At 41.1% G+C, this 20,738-nt stretch overlaps 1 protein-coding gene across 1 annotated transcript in view; it reads left to right on the forward strand.

Annotated features, from left to right (window-relative positions):
- LOC119721156 (signal-induced proliferation-associated 1-like protein 1) overlaps nucleotides 1-20,738 on the forward strand; it is a 46,704-nt gene that overhangs the window by 12,287 nt on the left and 13,679 nt on the right. Inside the window, exons 2-4 of the mRNA XM_038191018.1 lie at nucleotides 11,786-13,684; nucleotides 16,773-17,085; nucleotides 17,951-18,108. Of these exons, the coding sequence (XP_038046946.1) occupies nucleotides 12,257-13,684; nucleotides 16,773-17,085; nucleotides 17,951-18,108 (1,899 nt within the window). The 5' untranslated portion in view covers nucleotides 11,786-12,256. The remainder of the gene's footprint in view (nucleotides 1-11,785; nucleotides 13,685-16,772; nucleotides 17,086-17,950; nucleotides 18,109-20,738) is intronic.

Consider the following 20,738-nt stretch of genomic DNA (forward strand, 5'->3'; position numbering starts at 1 on the left):
ACTGGGCTTTCCAATAGTGTTTGTTTGATCGTATTTGCTTTTGTCAATTCATAGATATAATCAATTTAGTGCGATACACCAAAATCGATTTTGTGCCACTTTTATGCATGGGCAGAGTTGTTTCGAGTACTGTGCCATGCTGTCTTGAAGCTCACAAAAGATTGCAACTTGGGAAAAGAAACAAAACACAGATTAAAGTACACAAATGAAGTCTGGTTTTTTCTCGATACAAGCTTTAAAAGTCAACATAATAAGTTCAATGATAAATATTTTCTTTTCATACATGTAAATAATAAACAAATAAAAATCTGTTCAAGTGTGATTAACATTTTGTTTAACTCATTCTTTCACCATTCTCACTCAACCAGAAAGTGGCACAAACTCGATTTTTGTGTTCCGCAGTAAACTGGAGTTATCTCTGGATTGACAAAAGCAAATGAGATGAAAGTATTTGAAAGCCTGGTCTTTTTTTTCTTTAATGTGATGCTCAAAACGACTTACTTATGTTGAGATTTAATATTGAAAAAAAAAATCATTTTCGATTGTACCATTTTTTTTTAGACAGGCTGTAGACAGGCCTCTATAACCGAATCCGAACCGAAACCGATCTGAACTCCCTAAAACCAACCTGACCCGACCAAAGTTCAAGGAAAACTGACCCGAACTGACCCAAAGGGGAGTCGGGTTGGTGCAGCGGTACTTTCCTCGCCTTTCACCGCTGTGACCCGGGTTTGAATCCCGCCTGGGCCAATATGTGGATTGGGTTTTCAGTCCCTACCTGATTCCGTGGGTTTTACCCAGAATATTTTCTGGGCTTTTCCACCCACCTCTAAAACTGGTATTTCTTCTCATTGTCTTCTCTCTAAGTTGGTGTGATGTTTCCCCGCCTGGGATACTTTACCGACTGTAATATACAGATGCAGATACAGAAGCCGAGCTGACCCCCAAAAAAACCCGAATTTCTGGCTTGGGCAACTGTGTCCGCTTTTTGTGCCTGAACTTACCAGGGTTGAGTAAAAAACAAATACATTATAACATGCTCGTTACTTGAGCATTTTTGAGTTTTTCATAAAGAATTGGAGAGGATATCATGACACTCAAAATGTCAAAGCACTCAACTTATTAAACGTCAAGTCCTCGGCCTAAAGATCACAAATTGTACTTTAAATCTATAATCCTAAAACTTGCACTGCACGTGACTCATACAAACATGTATACGTACTTGACACTCCCAGTAATTTACAGTTCTTGGTACTGAACAAAAAAATAATAACCAACTACCAAACAAAGTAATAGTACATACATAGGTTCCCCCAATACCCCTTTCTCCTATTTGTGTATCACTGCAAATTCCATCCTCTCAACTTGGTGAATGAAAGTACGTTTGCATTGAATATCTGAATTGTTCACAGCCAACTAACACGTGGGCAAATTATTATTCTTCCCGCCAGCGTCACGTCCCGAGCGCACCATAACAAAGGGTGATGTGAGAAACGGGCCACTTCCAAAACTGAATGCCGCCCTTAACCCATCTGCTCCTATGAATGGGGAACTGCTCTGCGTAATTTACGGTACAGACTGTACATGTAACCCATTCAACTCTTGAAGTTATTATGAGGGTTGTTGGGCTTGCTGGGCTTGCAGCTCGAGTACTGTCCTGTTGTGGGCCTTTTGTTGGGTCCCAATAATCTGGCATTATTCCATTGTGGTCTTTGAAAGCAAAGCATACCTCCAGACAATTGTATTTGGTTTGGACTCCATATTGTACATGCACCCTCTTATGGTATGTTGTATTCCAGTTATTCTCTTCTTTAAAGGTATGGGACAACATTTGCAAACTTTCAAACCTCAAACCGTCAAAATGTGACGTATCCTTGTTGATTGTAAAGTTACGTTTCGTAAATAATGGGATCAAGCATCCAGTGAAATCATTAGGCCTAGTATGCTGTCATTTTTCACCATATTTCCTAGCGATGGTTAGGGCCAAACCATTGCGTTTTTAACAGAAACCTACGGTCATGTGCACATTTTGGGTCAAAAAAATTAAAATGCATTTTCACAATTTTCTAAAAAAAGAATTAAAAAGCAGAATTGTGATTCCACAATTTTGAGGAATTGATCCTGGTGGTAACAATTATATATTCCAGACTCTTCGAAACGAATTCTGTCATGTCACTCTATTTTTGTGGCAAATGGTCTTTTGAACTACAAATGTAGACCTTTTAAAGAGGTTGTGGAATGCTCGAAGACATTTCGTCATTTTTTCGGGTATATGTAGCCTAAGGTGTGATGAAATAAAACGACTATTGTGTCTGTCCTGAAATGAGTACTAAAGGTACTTTTGAGAGCTGTTTTTCAGGTCCTGTTTCGACCCGAACGTGCAATTTGTGTAAAAGTCGTCGTTGGGGGCAGCAAACAAAACATAGTAAATCGTGACGTAATAAACAGGACTCATTTATACTACGCTGCATCGGGAGTCCTGTTTATTACGTCACGAAAAATGACGGAAATGTCTTCGAGCATTCCACAACCTCTTTAACGGCACGGCATGTACATACTCTCATTCTTTAGTTCAATTATGGTTTTTCCTCAGTGCCTTTTTTAGATGGGTGGAATTGGATTCGATTCCGAATGGAATCGTGTGAATACCTGTGTGGCATCAGAATCGATTTAAAATAATTTGGAATCGCCCAAGCCTAATTTTGTCAATTTAGTGTGAGAGTAAAAGGAATCAAGACAAGCCATACCGTTGCAGTAACCAGATTTAGGAAATGGGATTGGTGCGGTAACATTCCACAGAGGTTTAGCCATTAGGATAATCTGTAATCCAATATGATGTAAGGATGGGATTGGTCCTGCTATGATTTGTGCCACATCTGTCACTAGGTCTAATGGCTTGTGCATTGCTGGAATAGAAAAAGGCTGAGATGTTCTAATAATCCTGCAGTACTTAAACTTTAAAGGGAATGTACATTTGCTTTTGCCGCTATTTTCCTAAATAAATGGATTTGGAAGATTAGTATGAAATAGAAAATACCGTTACACTGACTTGTTTCACGTTTTGGGCTTGTACATGTACATTGTAGATGCTGAAAAACCAAGAAAACCATTCATGTTCTTGTAGTCTGGTTCCTTGACCCCACTTAAGATGAAACGGAGCAATTTATTGACTTACGGAGAATTGTAAGGTCAGGTAATCAGTCTAGCAGGCTTGTACCCCTTCACATGTGCATAATCAATTGCTAAGAAAAATGTGGAATAACTAAATATGACAAATTAGGAGAAGTTTTTGAAAAAGTCAGTTTTCTCCAACGCTGGTCGACCGACCAGCGTTGGAAAAATACATTTTTTTCTTGGAAATGTCAGCACACCAGGAGCCACGATTTTACAGAATGGTTTAGACTGTCATTCCCTAACAATCCAGTAAGGTATTTCGTGATAATTTGATCATTTCGTGTTTTGCTGTTTTCAAATGTTGTATCTTCCCTTTAAACCATACATGTAGTAGGCCTACTGTACCGGTACTTCTTCAACATCTGGGTTTTTGTGGTAAAAGTTTATTGTTCACAAAGATTCAACTGAATGAATTTGAAGTTTTTCAACAAAGAGGTTTGGCAACACTGCATGAGGAATTAAAGGGAAAATACAACATTTGCAAACATCAAAAAATAAAACTACCAAATCATTTTGAAATACTTTGCTGGACTGTTAGTGAATGACAGTGTAAAGCATCCTGTAAAATCATGGCACCTGGTATACTGTCATTTTCAAGAAAAGTGGTATTTTTGTATCAATTTCCAACGCTGATCGGCCGATCAGCGTTGGAAACAACTGGCTTTTTTTCAAATACTGGCCCCAATTGACCATCGCACTTGTTTGCAATCGATTACAAACCTATGAACGGGTACGAGCCAGCTAGACTGGTTCCCTGACCTTACAATTCCCCAATGTATGTAAACTGCTCTGTTTCTTCTTATATGGAGTCAGGGAACCAGACTACAGGAAAATGATTGTTTTTCTTGGTTTTTATAGCATTTTCGAACCCAAAACCTCAAAATAGTCAGTGTAAATATATTTGCTATATATTTCCTATCCCCCAATTCCATCCATTTCTGAAAATTACAGCAAAAGCAAATGATGTATATTTCCTTTAAGTCAAGGGAAATGTTGAAGTGCGCAACGTTAGGGGACTCTACATGGGGGGGGGGGGGGGGGGAGGGGTGCGGATTAATTATTCCAATTTTTTTCCCGAGGGTAAAATATCATGCCTGTTTTGTCAGTAATAAACAAACAGTACATTTATACTTTATGGACAGCCCTATAAAAGCAAGTGGTCAACTTGACTGAATGAACACAAGACTCGACCAGTCCTCAAATTTCTCTTTACTGAGGATAACCCTCCACATTCCACAACTAACCTACATGTATCTCCGCACAACAGTTTCTATCCCCCGTGGACCTTTTGACCCTCGCACCAACTGACAGTGTCAAAAAGCCGTCTTGGCATTGACATTGACACTGTGTGATATTTACATAATATAACCTGCCCAAATGCGGCCTGCATTAGAACACACCTTTGTTGATGTGCCTGTATTTAATACATGTACTATACGCCTCAGTGTTGAACAAAACTTCACTGTGCAGTATGTTTAGTGTGTTCACAACTCCATTGGCAATTTGGCATGATGCGCATACAGTGCTGATATAATTTACGCTGTGAAATACATTGTACAGTACGTTAGGCCAAAAAAAAAGTCTCCGATTTCTGTTATGGAGTTTGCCCAAAAAGTGGTGCGGCGACGCGGCTTTTTTTTTTTTTTTTACCTGACTTTTTTGCTTCAAATGTCGGCTGATGACTGCAAATGGTGCCCGACTAAACTTAGTGCAAATATATGGGAGTCCAGAGAGGCCACATAAAGTTTATTCTCGATCATAACCTCATCTAAAAACACGTTAAAATTGTGCAGCAGCAGGATTCCAGTCAAAGCAGTGAGTTTGGCGGTTTTGAGACATCATCTTTCATTGAAAAACAAACTTATTCATTTTGCCGACGTGCATGGCTACGGCGACGCGCGCGCATACCAGAAACCGGAGACTTTTTTGGGGGGCCTTACTGTACACTATGAAATACTGCAATAAAGTACATGATTTTGGAAAATGTACACACGTACTGTAGCTACCATACCGTAGCTGTATTTTCATGCAAAAGTTTTGAACGCATTCCATAATAACTGCCCATTTACATGTATGTAGATTTGGATATTTTTTTTCTTCAATAATAAACAAAAAAGAAGATAACTTATGCACAAAAGTTGATGACGTCATCATTCTGTACTTGTGTCTGTAGTACAGTATGTACATTGTGACTATTTAGATGTTCGCAATATTTACTTAAAAATATTTCAATTACACAATGTGATCTTCTGGCTGATACAGCAAGAGAAGAGTACATTTAGAGTGCACCCTTAAATAAACGTTAATTGATAACAAAGGCTTCTCATTCCAGTGATAGTCAGTGATAAGCAGTCAACCAGATGTGGTCTTGGTATTCTATTCCCTGAAATTAACCCGAGATTGTAGAGTTTCTGGGAATCAACAATTTCATTAGTACTCTATTCTGAACTACATATACATGTATATTACCATACGTAGTGGCATACGTGTGGTACCGTACATCATGGGGTTTTGGGCCCTTTGATGCTAAGTGTTGTGCCAATATTTCTGTGTCAGTAAACTCTTCATTTATCTGAACCCAAAATTAATTCCCTTACATGTACAATGTACACATAAGTGCCTGCCTGGAACATACATGTACACGTGAACATGTACCGGGTACTTACAATGTACAATGTACATGTACATGTATGTGTCAATAAAAAACAATTCGGGCGATTCACAATGCAGTGCGCCTCCAAGAGTTTGCCGCGGAGAGTTCATTTTTCCTAGTGCATTGTGATAGATGGTCGACAAATTTGCAGCGCGGAACATTTGAAATTGTTATTTTTTTCCGGTCAGTAGTTTCGTAAGCGTATGATTCGAGTACATGTTTGCCCTTTTCTTTTTATCAATATGGTGTTTTTTGTAAGCAAGGCGCTAGAACGCTATGCACCAATCTGTAACAAATTAGCACAAGTTGTAAATAACACTCGTTCAAATGGGCCTTGTTTTGTCGACCGTAAACTTGAAAAAAAAGGACTCTCCATGACAAACTCTTGGTGGCGCACTGCATTGTGGAATCTCCCGATTTATGCTACTGAAATTTTGAGTCGTTGAACATATTCTACCCTGGAAGAGGCTCAACCCTGGTCTGGACCAGGGTTGGATTTTACCCGTGTAGAGCACCAGACCCGTGTAGAAGCCGTGTTGGATTCTTGCTAGAAAGGGGTTCCTGAAATCTCCTTGTTGAACTCGGGTCCAACCATAGAGCTATATTCAATTACTAGAGCGCTAACTCTTCATTCTCGCGCGCGGAGACGCTTTGAAGCTGCTCTGGGCACAGACATTTTAAATTTATGTGCGTGTTTGTAGAACACAATCAAAATAGATGGATCAAATTTAAAAGTGTACTCTAAATGCAACGTAAGTACTTACACAAACAACTTAAGCGCGTCATGACATAAAAAAAAACATCACTGCGAAAAGCATCTGCAGCGGTTTGACGCGCACACGTTGCGCTGTTTGCGTAGAGCAGAATGAAACGCTCATTTGCTGATCGTGCGTTTTGGTTTTGGGCGTATCGGCTTCGATGACGCACCGGTATGGAATACAAACGCATATAAATAGCCGTACAAAAGCCGTACAAAATTTCGAGTTTTCCATACATGTAGGTTTGTGCACAAACATGGATGCGCCCATCAGGCATTACTTTGTACATCGAGTTAACGCTCTAGTAATTTAATATAGCTCTATGGGTCCAACACAGAGATTTTGGACAGTGCGAAACGTCCTCATGAAGTCATACATGTAGTCTACATGTACATTTTTTGTGTAAGCTTGAACCCATCACACTTCTGAACAATCAAATCATCCCTACTCCTGAGTTTTCTATTCTTTCCACGGCCAGATATTCTATCGGGGCAATTCTCTGGCATCTAGCTGTTTGCCACCTTGATTGTGCCTGTCATCGTTTCCAATTTGGGCCAATCCAGGAAGAGTCCATGGCGATACTGGAATCTGAAACTTGCTGCGTAAACTGGCAGGTAGAGTCGTCAGACATGCAACCCCCACAGTGGGGGATGCGAGCCCCTGCTCTGCTGACAACTGAAACATGAGGAAGGAAAAAAAAATGACACCAGAAAGAAAACAAAAACAGAGGCTGGCCATTTAACATCACAGTTTATTATGGGATAAAAATTACTGGCATTCCCTTTTGAAAATGAGTACAGTTTTTGGAAAAACCCTAACCACCCCAACCCTGCATACATTTAGGCCTACATGTACATTATACTGAAAATCCCCTGCACTGTCTGCTCCAGGTTGTAACTGGCTCTGCCTCAACATATTGACAATGGTGCTGAAGGATTTTGCAGGACTGAGGCAGTGATCACCTCTCTAAGGACCACATTCAAGAACGAACGGAGGATTTTGCAGGATTGAGGCTGTATGCAGTTTTTGGCAGTTGGATGATTTTGCAGGATTGAGGTTGTATCCTAGCAAAAATGCCTAGGTACCGTAGTTAGGGTGAACTCTAGGCCTTAGGAACCATCTTCAATCTTCCAAAATCCTCCAAAATTTTGCACTGTGTATGTGCAAATGAATGATACCCAGCACCTCAATCCTTCAAAATCGCCAGACAGTCCTGCCTCTCAAAATGCATTCATCCTCAATCCTCCAAAATCATCCTCTTCTTTAAACACCATTCATCCTCAGTCCTCCAAATTCCTCATGTTTCTCAAACACCATTCATCCTCAATCCTCCAAAATCCTCCAAAACCGCCATGAGGATTTTGGAGGATTGAGGAGGGTTAGGGTAAAGGTACTAATCTAAACGTACTGGATGTGAAAACTGTTCAACAGCTGTACAGGTTGATGTTAAAGTTGGGCTGATTCTGACCAATTTTGTTAAAGTTACAAGTGACAGTCAGTGAGATGTAGACAGTCAGTCAGGGAGATACCCTAATGTGGCGCGGCCCCCCCAACGTAGCGCACTTTGATTTTTCTCCTGTAGCGCCTACCTAGAGCAAAAGTTTTAACTGAAATTTCACAGAAAGTGAAATTTCATCAAGTTCTAAACACTCCTGTTCATAAATCACGAGTTTATTTACCCGTAACAAATTTAGAAGAACAAATTATTTTGGCATGATTTTCTGATATTATTTTCAAGTGCAAAGTGAACCCTTTGAAAATGCCCCGAATAATAAGAAAATAATTTTCTGACAAACATCTGGCTGGGTATGTAAGTAGAAATAATAATTATTTATCAGAATTTATCAAGTTTACAGAAATTCTTAAATGTTAATTTGGAATTTTCCGAGATTTATTCAAGTGCGCCATGTTAGGGAACACTCCGCCAATTTGTGCCCAATTTCCGGACGCCACCGTTTTTGAATTTCGGATTAAATTTTATGAAACTGAAATTGTTCACAGAGGTTAAATAGCAAGCATTAATAAGGTAAAAGTACCAGTATTTCACTGCATGAATTTGAGGTTTGTCAACAAAGAGGTTTAGCAACACTACACGAGGAAAGTCGGGTAAGCTTCTAAGTGCGCCACGTTAGGGAACAGGACTACATGTACACTGTAGGTACTGGTACATGTACAAAGAGAACACTAGGCTGGCCCTCTGGGACCAGCAAAAGTGACAAACTACATACGACAAAGGAAAATTTGTTCTTAAGGCTCATTTTGTGGGACCCTGTCACATTTGTGGCCTAGGGGGCAGGATGTCGCAGGTTGCGGCAGGCGTGTCAAAGGAAGCAATTGGTGTGTACCCAGGAAATTGGCGGGAAGTTCCAATTTGGCGGTTCAATTTGTCCAGAACTTTATCAGCCCGGGCCAACGTTTGGATCACAGTGTCATTTCAATGTGAAAGCATACACTGCAGTTTTAAATTTCTGTCAACAATTTATTTGATTTGGGCTATACACGTTAATTGCTGCTTTTTGTTTCGTTTTTCATTTTATATAGTTTTGGTTTTTGTTTCATATTTTTGTGGAAAAAGGAATAAATGCGGGACTGTTGTTTTGTGTCGGTTTGCATTATTTACTGTATGAGAAATATGAGATCCATTATGTAGCACCTTATAATGGTTTACAAGGTGTTGCGGCGCATATTGCAGCCACTGCCAGAAACACCGGGGCAAACCCCTTCTCTTAGCGATAAATATAACTGGGTTCTTTAACGTGCATATTACACAACACACGGGAGCTACGGCTTTACGTCCCATCCGAAGGACGAAGCAATAATGGTAAAGTGCCTTGCTCAAGAGCACAAGCACCATGTTCCCACGGCCAGGATTCAAACCCATGTACCACGGCACACGAGTCGAACACAGTAACCATTGGACCACAGCACCCCACTAAGTGTACATGTACATCATACATGTACACCTACAGCAAGATCATGATTAACCCTTACCCTACTAGACCCTCCAACGCATGCCAATATGTGCCTCAAGAAAATCTCCTATGTTTTTTGCATGGCCCTCCAATATCTGCCATGTCATTTCAAGGGTAACTGGACAGGCACTCCAATACATGCCACAGAGAACAATGAGAGTCCTCTGATAACAAAGTGAGTGCCCCCAGCTGGTCAGTATCAGGCACCCTCCAGGGCCTCCAACTCCTGCCAATTGGAGCCTTCACTGTCAAGATAGTTTATCTGCCATTAAACTGCAGCTGGAGGGCATTGGCATAACCAACTGACATGCAGTAAACTACCCTCAGAGAGTAAGGGTTAAGTCATGAAAAGGAATTAAGACACGTATTGGACACGAACGGTACATGTACTGGTACATGTACATGTTTCATGTATACTGTTATACCCATAAAATGAACAACTTTGAATTCAAACAGAACCAATTCAATTGAACAACATAACTATCACTTCTGACTGATAAAGTTACGTCCCCCTTCACACACAAACACACTCAGTGAATTCCTAGTAGTGGGTAGATTTGAATAGTATCCACTACATTGTATCCGCTACATGTACTGGAAATGGTAATTACCCAACTTAACAATTGGAGTGTAGGAGTATTTATTACAACATAACGTGGGCCTGGTCTCACACAGTCACAGTTGGTTTGTTAACAAAGCCCTGGCCTTGAATCAGCTTTCTGTTGGTACTGTGTCAATCCACCTTGATGAATTCAATAATTGTATTGTTGATCGCCGCCTTTTCACTTTCTTTACATGTACCGTACATGTACATGTACATGCACGTGACCTTTGGCTGTACTTTATGCACTCCCAACCTTTGGTGCGAAGAAAAAGCTGGTCAGGAGTGACCGCATTTGCAGCCAAATTGTTTGGTGAATTCTTATATCGACGTTAGTGAAGTTGGAGGGTACAAGCTTTTTAAAAAAATGTGGTTTTCAACTAGAATAATATTTATGGTTAACGTAGCTTGTACATGTATACGTTTACCATTGAAATTGACTGCAGACGTTGTCAGGTTTTTTTTAAATGACTGTTCTTGCACATGTAGGCCTATGAAATGAAAAGATTCATTTTCTTTTAAAGGCAGAGTACATCATTTGTAATTTGTGCATTACATGAATACATGTTGTTTGAAGCAACAAAAGAGTTAAACATCGACATGTAAAGCAGGTTGCTGAACAGCCTGATGAAATTTGAGCTCCGTGAATGCTGTGTATTCCAAGAAAACAATATTCTAGGATCTCAATTTCAAATCAAAACTTTTCGAGTTATGTTTTGAATTGTGCCCAAATTCAGCATCCGGGACACTTTCTCATTCAGCCGATTGCAGCTACGCGATGTCACACACTGAGCATCGAATTATAGCAACCTTGTGCTTGTGTGTGTCGTGTCCACACTTGTGCGCGCTTCGCCGAATTAAAAATAAACTACACATGTACTAACAGAAATTTCCTTCAAAATGACAGCTTGCCAGAAAGAATAATTTCGCAGGAAGTTAAGTCCCATTACTAACTTTAAAACAAGTATGCTTTTCAAAAATAATTTTGTCAGGTAATTTTTGGATAGCTGGAAATGATGGATTGTGCCTTTAAATGGTACCGGTCTGTATGTACCGGTATGTCCCCATGTCCCCATGTACATGTTGTATTTGTACAAGTACCGTACATGTGATCTTTCCTTTTGGGAGTTCTCTGGCCATATATTTACAACATCGCCACCAAAATTCCCTAATTATATGTAGGCCTAATTGCCGCGATTAACAGCTAAAGAGCTAAAATGTTTTCTGAAACTCAGTAAATAATAAAAATGAGGATTTATAAAGCGCAAACATATCGACAGTAAGGTGCTCAAGGCGTAATACATTGTACATGTACAAAGCAACCCCCCCCCCCCAAAAAACCATATTAATAATCAAATACAGTTGAATTTATTCAAAACCCAAGTTGAAGCCTACAGGTTCAATTGCTTTAACATGGTTTCAGATCACAATTTTGATGGCAACGCAGTGAAATTTTTACTAGGACCCATAAATACATTCGGGAATTTCGTCAAATATTTTCAACTTCGGTCCAGCCAAAGACTTTGACCATGATTTTTACCCCACATTTGCTGCATGCAGTTGCATGCACTGCACAATTGAGTATTTCAACCAACTAATATAACAAAACTTTTCCATCTTCTTGTAGGAACCACAGATAACTTCAGTATGGACATGAGGCAGGCCTACAACCTATGGAACCAGCAGACAAGCAGAACTTGATGTTTGAGCGTAGACAAGCAGAACTTGATGTTTGAGCGTAGACAATAGACCAAATCTCACCCCTTTGTGACAAGTCAGTCGAAGGAAACACCGGAAGCACTGAGCAACAAACAAACAGGGTTGTCTAACTTGGGCTTCGACATGAAATCCAACATGAAATGAGCTGTTGTTTTTGTTGTTGGATATGGGGAAGTCTAGAGAGTTATGCCCTGGATAATCTCTTTCACTCTTCCCTAATTGGTTGGAGAGAGAGACTCTTTTGAACAGGAAGTAAGAGGGCGGGCCCAGGCACCAGGCCCAGGAAGGAAGCTAGTCGGTTTGCGGCAAGGACAACTGAACCTTGGTCTATCGCAGTGGGTAGAGATAATGATAATCACAACTAGATTGTGGATGTGACATGCGCACAATGGCCGCTCAGGGAAGAAGCAGCGTGTATCCGGCCTACATGCACAACAGTGTGGTGTCGCAGCCCAGCAGCACACAGTCCCACTTGATTAAGAGTGTCAGACAGGGTGCGACACAGATGGCAGAGTACTACCACAGCACCATGGTGCCCAACGGACGGGTTTCCCCACCCCAGACCAGGGACACCAAAGACAAGTACTACCCTGCCCCGCAGTCGGAAGTCCGACGGATCCCCAGCATGGACGACCCGCTAAGAAACAAACCCCAGGACGAAATGGACCGATACACCCACAGCAGCAGTAACAGCAGTAGCAGTGGCTTGCCCTCGGGACAATTCTTAGCCACTCCGGTGAAAGTCGAGGACAAGTATGATGGTAATTATGAAGACGTTAGGCTGGGGCAAGGGGCTGAGGTGAGACCAGCTCTCCCTCAGGAATCCCGGACTAGTACGGCAACCAGGGTCCAACTGATGAGGAATCAGGACCAGATAAGCACTCCTACGGGTAACAGGAGTCAGTTCTGGCGTGAAGGAGTACCGGATGAAAAAAGGACTCGGTCGACAGGTAGCCCACACCGTCGGCACAACACCAGCCCGGACAACAAGTACTTTGTGTCTTCACAGGGACACGTGGAGGCTTCCCGACAAGCCACCTTGACGACGGATAACTTGCGGAGCATGGCGCGTGGGGAACGCGTGCAGCTCCGGCGCAGCAACAGTAACTCCACCCTCAACGAAATCACCGACAGAATGGAATACCACCACAATCCCTTACTGCCGCGTCGCGAGTATGGCAGTACGTCGTCAGTAGACGTGCAGAGTGTTAGCGGAGAGAGCTTCTTCCAAATGCTGCAGGACTACCGGGCGGACACAGACCAAAGAAGCCCTGCACCACCGCAGTTCAACAGACTGCTTCAGGGAAAAGTGAACAGCTCTCTTCCCTTCACCAACTCGGAGAAAGCCACACCTGCTGTCTCTAAACAGTCCAACAATGCTGAGAAATCAGGGAGTAAAGAACTCTTGACATCCAAGGACAGCGTCGACAATACTGACTTTGGAGGGAGCCCCAAGGTCTCGCGGAAACAGAGCAAGCGCAGCAAGAAAAACAGAGCCAAATCCGTGTCAGGGTCTGATCAGTCCTTCTTCAAGAAGAAGCTGAGGAACAGTGTGAAAGGCAGTGATCGGGGCGAGGCTCTTGAGAAGACGGGCCGAGCCGCCACTGGCGGGGAGGAGGAGGAGCTGACCTTGGAGGACAGAATTGAAGAAAGGACCAGGCAGCTTGCTCTCCAACACTATGACGTGCAGAGTACGTACTTTGACATGCAGGACGTCATCAAGAATAGGAAGATAACGGGACGCAAGAGGAACACGACAACGGGTGCCTCGGCTGCCTCCAGACACAGTGCCAGCAACACACCCGAGGTAAGAATTATCCGCAAAATTACATTTTTGGTACATTTGTCCTTGCCTTCTGAGAAGAACTTCTGAGTAGCCGTGCTTCAAAGAAATTGTCGAATTTTCATTTGCAGAGTTTAAAGATGTGCCTTCTTTTTGGGGAAAGTGGTAACTGTCACCAACAAAAAAGAGGTTTCAGAATTGGTGTTTAATATGAAACAAGACCTTGCAAAGCAAATCCTGCATTTAATCATCAATAAAAGTTCCTGAGTTCCTTTTTGATACGCATGTACAGCATGCACACAATGTACATGTCTTGTGCACAGCCGCTACACTCAATTTACGGTGTTAAATGTAGATCTTCATGTAGGCCATGAAAATAAGCAGTTATGTGCATCTGTCTGCATACCCTTACTGAATCAGAGGGAAGTCACAGATACATGTACCGATATGCACATTCTCAGCTGACAGAGAGCGACAAATTTATTGCCTTGCCAAGCCCATGTATTTGCAGATTCCATTTCCAGCAGCTGAAAAGTTCATCACGATTTGGAAGTGACGTTTAAAATGTTGCCAAGAAGTTGTTGAAATATTACACTCTCTTTCGCTTGCATTTGACCTGTCTCTTAGAGAGTTGAACGGAAGAATGTAACTCGTGCATCTTTGTCAGTTTCGAATGTCAGGATGATATATCTTAGTCTCTGCGAACCCAAAATGGCCATTCGTATTTGTCATAATTACAATGTAGGCACCAAACCGCACCAAATATTCCATGCATAAATGTACATGTACCATCATGTTGTGTCAAAAGGTACATCATTTTGTAGAGTTAGATGTGTTTTGATGATGGATTGAAAAAAAATTGTTACTTTTTTTTTTTCACTCATCAAAAGTTGTGTTCGCTTCGGACTTCTGGGTTAAAACTAATGACAACTGTTGTCAATTTTACAGAGAGGGTTGTCAACATAACCAAATTAAGTCCAGTGCGGATAGCTGGTAAAATTCCCAAATTGTTAATTTTGACTGTCTATTGTAAGTTTTACGGTCTGCAGCGGATGACTTTACAGCAGGCTGATAGTTTTCCTAGTGTGGACGTACGATAGAATAACCACAATGGAATGTTAACAATCACTTGCTCTAACTTTTTACAAAATTAAGTCCAATGTGAATGCAGCTTAGACTTACATTACAATGTACATGAAATCTAATGCTTTGTCTTAAGTTTAGTACATGTACTGGTACCGTACGTACATGTACCGTTATGTACTTGAAGGTGCATTCATTGTGTGTACACATGTCATAGAGCTATATTAAATTACTAGAGCGCTAACTCGTCATTCTGCGCGCGGAGACGCCTTGAAGCCGTTCTGGGCGCAGACATTTTGAATTCATGTGCGTGTTTGTAGAACATAATGAAATAAGATAGATTGAATTTTGAAAGTGTACTCTACATGCAACGCGCAAGTAGAACATACACAAACAACTTAAGTGCGTCATTGACGGTTAAAAAAACGTGACGGCAAAAAGCATCTGCAGCGAATACGTGCCCGCGTTGTGCTGTTTGCGTAGAGCAAAATGACACGCTCATTTGCTGATCGTGCGTTTTTGGTTTTGGGCGTATTGGCTTCGATAACACACCGGTATGGAATACAAACGCAGATATGCAAATAGCCGTAAAAAAGCCGTACAAAATTTCTAGGTCTCCATAGGTTTGTGCACAAACATGGATGCGCCCAGCAGGCATTACTTTGTACACGAAGTTAGCGCTCTAGTAATTTAATATAGCTCTATGGTACATGTACATGTTTACTTGTACAGTAAACACTGTACGTACGTACGGTACATACATGTACATGTGTCCTGATGATTGTTAGAAATCCTTTGTTTAACAAAAATAAAATTACTTTTCCCAATTTAAGTACATTTCATCAAACATTGTTATACAATTATTAAATGTTTTACATGTACATGTAAGTGATGAAGAAATAAATTAGGCTAAAATAATAAAACATTCTGATTGTACATACATGTACCGGTACATGTACTCTCAATTTTCAATGGACGTTGGATTGGTTCGAATTCAATACAATTTGTCATGTGTTGGGTTCTCATAACAAAAAGAGTAATAATGCTAAAATACAGGTAGTGTATTCTGGCCATGAAGACATGAATTTGCATATGTTTATTTGTTTAGAGACATACATGTAAGTACATGTGCATTGTATCTGTGACAGATAAGATTATCAGGCATAAGGGAAGCAGAAGTGGGAAAAGAAATCATGACAGGAAACGGCAGTTGAGTGGTATGACATTGACCTCGCTTTCTTGTCACAATCTTGCCATGATTGACAAGCGTACAGTACAATAAAATACACGCATTACTTCATTAAAAAAACATCAACATTGAAATACTTAAAGAGAATTTTTATAAAATTACAAGTCAATACCAAAGGAAAAAGTAGTCAATGTTTGTAATCTGTGACTGATAAATCGAACATTATTCGTCAAATCAAACAATTCGGGCGATTCACAATGCAGTGCGCCACCAAGAGTTTGCCACGAAGATGGTCGACAAATTCGCAGCGCGAGACATTTGAAAATGTTAGTTTCTGGTCAGTAGTTTCGTAAGCATATGATTCGAGGATCTGTTTGCTCTTTTCTTTTCTTCTGATCAATTTGGTGTTTTTTTGTAAGGCGGCAGAACGCTATGCTCCAATCTATAACATATTAGCTCAAGTTGTCTACTGACACTCATTCAAATGGACCATCCACGAAGATGGTCGACAAATTTGCAGCGCGAGACATTTGAAATTGTTAGTTTCTGGTCAGTAGTTTTGTAAGCGTATGATTCGAGTATATGTTTGCCCTTTTCTTTTCTTCTTATCAATATGGTGTTTTTTTGTAAGGCGGCAGAACGCTATGCTCCAATCTATAACATACATGTACATGTATTAGCTCAAGTTGTCTACTGACACTCATTCAAATGGACATGTTTTGTCGAGCGTAAACCTGAAAAATGGACTCTCCATGGCAAACTCTTGGTGGCGCACTGCATTGTGAATCACCCGAATTTCAAATATCGAAACATTCATCTTGTTCTTCTGTCCAATCAAAGGGGAGCATAGAAGACCTTCTCAAGGTGGAGACGCTGAATGACGACGGCGACGGCCGGGGTAATGTTATCGTCCACAGCTGCCCCTTCTTCCGCAACGAGATCGGCAACGAGGTGGAGCCCCGGGTCTCCTTCTCGCGGATCGGCATGCTGAACGCCCGGGCCATGCACCGGGAGAGGCACCGAGCCGTCCTGGAGGCCGGGGACCCGATGGAGCGGAGGGGAGGAGGAGCAGGGAGTCAGAGCTGGAAGGGCCCCGTGGTGGAGTTTGTGGACCACGGCGCCATGTACTACCGGAAGTACTTCTATGGGTTTGGTGAGTTGCTGTGTTCTATGTAGCACAGTTTTAATCGAGTCGATCCCAAGTCAGTTTAGAAGACCAAATCATGAGTCATGTCAGAAACCAGTCACAAGCCAATCACAATTCAGTCACAAGTTCATCGCAGATTGTGAATCAGTTTACGAGTCATATCACAATGTCAGTCACAGGTCAAGCATTTGTAAGCCAATCACAAGCGAGTCACAAGCGAGTCACAAGCAAGTCACAAGTTGATCCCAAGTCAATTTAGAAGACCAAATCATGAGTCATGTCAGAAGCCAGTCACAAGCCAATTACAATTCAGTCACGAGTTCATCACAGATTGTAAGTCAGTTTACAAGTCATATCACAATGTCAGTCACAGGTCAAGCATTTATAAGCCAATCACAAGCAAGTCACAAGCAAGTCACAAGCGAGTCACAAGTCAGATCGTAAGTCAGGTCACAAGCTGAACATTTGGGGCTAAAGAATTACAAAGCAAGTTCATTTGAAAAGCTTGTGACTTGACGGGAGACTGTACTGACTTGTGATTGACATTGTCTTTGAAGACATGATAGAAAGTCTGTGTATCTATTCTTGAACCCAATGTCTCTAAATCTGTTGAAAAATCATCTGTGGACGGAACTTTTAAACAGTGTTTGTGTTCAAATTCCGTAACTTGAAAAGTACATGAGTGATTTGAATGATTCTTGCACTAAAAGAAAGCTCATTGGTTGGGCTTTCATATCCTAGATTTTGAAAGTGCTACCGGGAAAATTTCTTTCAAAATTGGTCCTGCCATTTTGGTTTCATTTTTCGACTCACCCTGTAGTCTGGATTGTTGATACTAACTTTTTGAGCTGAATTCTCCTTTGCTTTACAGAACACCAAAACTTCTTCGGTCTGGACGAAAACTATGGTCCGCTGGCAGTCAGTATACGAAGAGAGAGCAGGCTGGATGATACAGATGGCGCAATGGAGAGTAAAGATAAAGATGCCTCGGCCAAGTACCAGTATAGGATCATCATCAGAACCAGCGAGGTGAGACAGGTTGAGTTAGGAATTCGAGGATCTTGAAGCTAGCATTGCCTCTAAGAAAAAGTTTGAACAAGGGCCGTTAGTTAAAGGTACATAGGATCATTTATGTTTTGTGATTGTTTTTTTGTAGCAAAATCATTTCTCAAAAGATTAAGAAGGGTGCATTAACAACTATTACTTGTTGAAGTTTCAACTCGGTGGATACTATACATTTTGAGAAAACAGAGGCAACATCATAACTGGATTCTGTCGCTAACGCAGGAAAAAAGTGTGCGTGAACTTGCCGTTGAAGGCACGTTTTCTGAAATCACCAGTTTTTCTGGTACCAGTCCTACACATATCTTCATTTTGAGCAAGGATTCTCTCCTTAAATAAAAAGGGGAGTGTGTGGCCTAGTGGTTAGGGTTTGTGACTCATGATCAGAGGGTCCGGGGTTCGAATCCAGCCGCTGGTCATAATATTGTGTCCTTGGGCAAGGCACTTCACCCCCACTTGCCCCTCTCCACCCAGGAGTATAAATGGGTACCGGCATTAGCTGGGGAGTAACCTGCGATGGACTAGCATCCCATCCAGGGGGAAATATTCTCAGTCGTTTCATGTCACTGAAACCGGAGATAAACGCCGGCCTGATGAGCCACATTGGCTCGGGACAGACTTTTTTTTACTCTCTCTTTCAATTGTTAGGTACTGTACATTTCCTGGGATAATTGCAAATGTTGCTACTGTGCGTGCCTTCAACTTGTTTGTTGATCAAGCTACATGTAGTTTGCCACAGTGCTGTGTGAAGTGTGGCTCGTGTATTACATGTACATGTACATTGTACATCAGTGCTACTGGTTTGTACAACACCAAGGATAAGGACACACATGTACTTTTTGATGCAAACTTGCCTTGTACTTCTACTTTTACGTTGATGCTTAAGGGTAAAGTCCCATACAGGATATCAAGCCAAGGTTGCGCGTAAGACGGCGTAAGACCTTGGTACCACTAAAGACTTTAAAACAACATGGCCTTGGTGCCATCTTAAGACCACCAAAGGGCCTTTGCACACTGCATCATTGTAGAAATTGTAAAGTCAAAAATGGCCGTGCCCTAAAATATTGTCAAGTCTGATGCCTGGTATGGCATTTATCCAAAGAGTATAAAAGGAACCAAATACAGAAAAAAATATTCTCATTTTTTTTTTTTTTTGGCGTTTTTTTTTTTTTTTGCCAACTTCTTGGTAAGTTTGCCAAGATTCAGCCAGACAAAGAAAACAGCTGGCAATGAATCTGTTGGTGTTTTTAGAACTGAGTAAATACGATGAGATTTATTTTTACCCCAACTGTGATTTTAACAGACGCAACGTTTCAGATAATCGGCATGCCTCTCTGACCAGTTAGGAAACCAACAATTAGCCACGCAGTCATTCACCTGTTTCACAGACTTGTTTTAATCCTCCAGATTATCCAGGGTCAGGATTTATGCTCAGTCCTGTCTGTAAATCCTCGGCAGACCACAATAGGAAAATCTTCACATGGGGATTGAGAAAATATAGCGCATCGGTCTTTGTGTTCAATGCCTGCTGTAGTTGTAGTCGGGTCATTGTATAAATTTAAGTCCACTGTGAGACCTAAAGGAAAATTTTTCACACGTAGGCTTAATACTTTAAATTATGTGACTCATGTATTTGAAGAGTGAATTGACGAAGAGCATATTAAAATAATGTAAAGAAGAGGTAGTGAAATGACTGATATTTGATCAATTTTATGGAAGAAAATTGAGCAAACGTTCCTCATGCAAGCTTTCAAATCATGAACGAAAGTGGCTTTCAACAAAAGTGTGGCATTTGACAAACAAAACCACACAATGTAAATGATTATCATCATCATCATGTAGCGGTCACAACCGAGATCCCATTCACAACGCTATGCTGATGTCACGCGCTGAACTGACGAATAATAGCAAACGCGCGCGTGTGCGTCGTGTTAACACTTGCACGCACTCATTCACAACTTTGCCGAATTAAAAGCGAACTACTAACGCAAATTTCCAAAAAAGCGTCCTTAGACACATCGTTGGAAATGGCCTTGTTTGATTGGTTTCTTCAAAATGACAGCTTGCCAGAAAGAATAATTTCACAGCGAGTTTAGTACCATTACCATCTTTAAACCAAGTATGCATTTCAACGAAAATTTGTCAGTTACTTTTTGGATAGCGGCATACACGTATGCTGTACATGTGTTCTGCTGTTAAGTATGTAACTTAGAATGGGCTTACATGTACCGGTACATGTACATGTACATGTGAAAATGAAGATTTACAGCAAAGCATTTTACATGTACCAGAGGAAGTCGCAAAACACAATGTGCAGTAAGTTGTTTTTAATCACGTCACCAATGACTTTTACTTTCTGTTCTGATAAAAACACAGATTGACATCATTTGTGTCGACTCATGTTTGTTCCAGATACAATGTAACTCTAGATTTGTTTTGGACCTAGTCGTCAAGGAATTGAATTTTGTTATTGTTCTGTTGTCAAGGGAAACACAATGTTTTAGGGTTGATCCCGGAAAAAGAAAACTGTAGGCCTATAAAAAAACAATGACACATGAGGAACTGGTACATTTATCTAAATAAAAAAAATACAAGTT

The sequence above is a fragment of the Patiria miniata genome, unplaced genomic scaffold, assembly GCF_015706575.1.
Source record: "Patiria miniata isolate m_02_andy unplaced genomic scaffold, ASM1570657v1 HiC_scaffold_13, whole genome shotgun sequence".
NCBI classification, from domain to species: Eukaryota; Metazoa; Echinodermata; class Asteroidea; order Valvatida; family Asterinidae; genus Patiria; species Patiria miniata.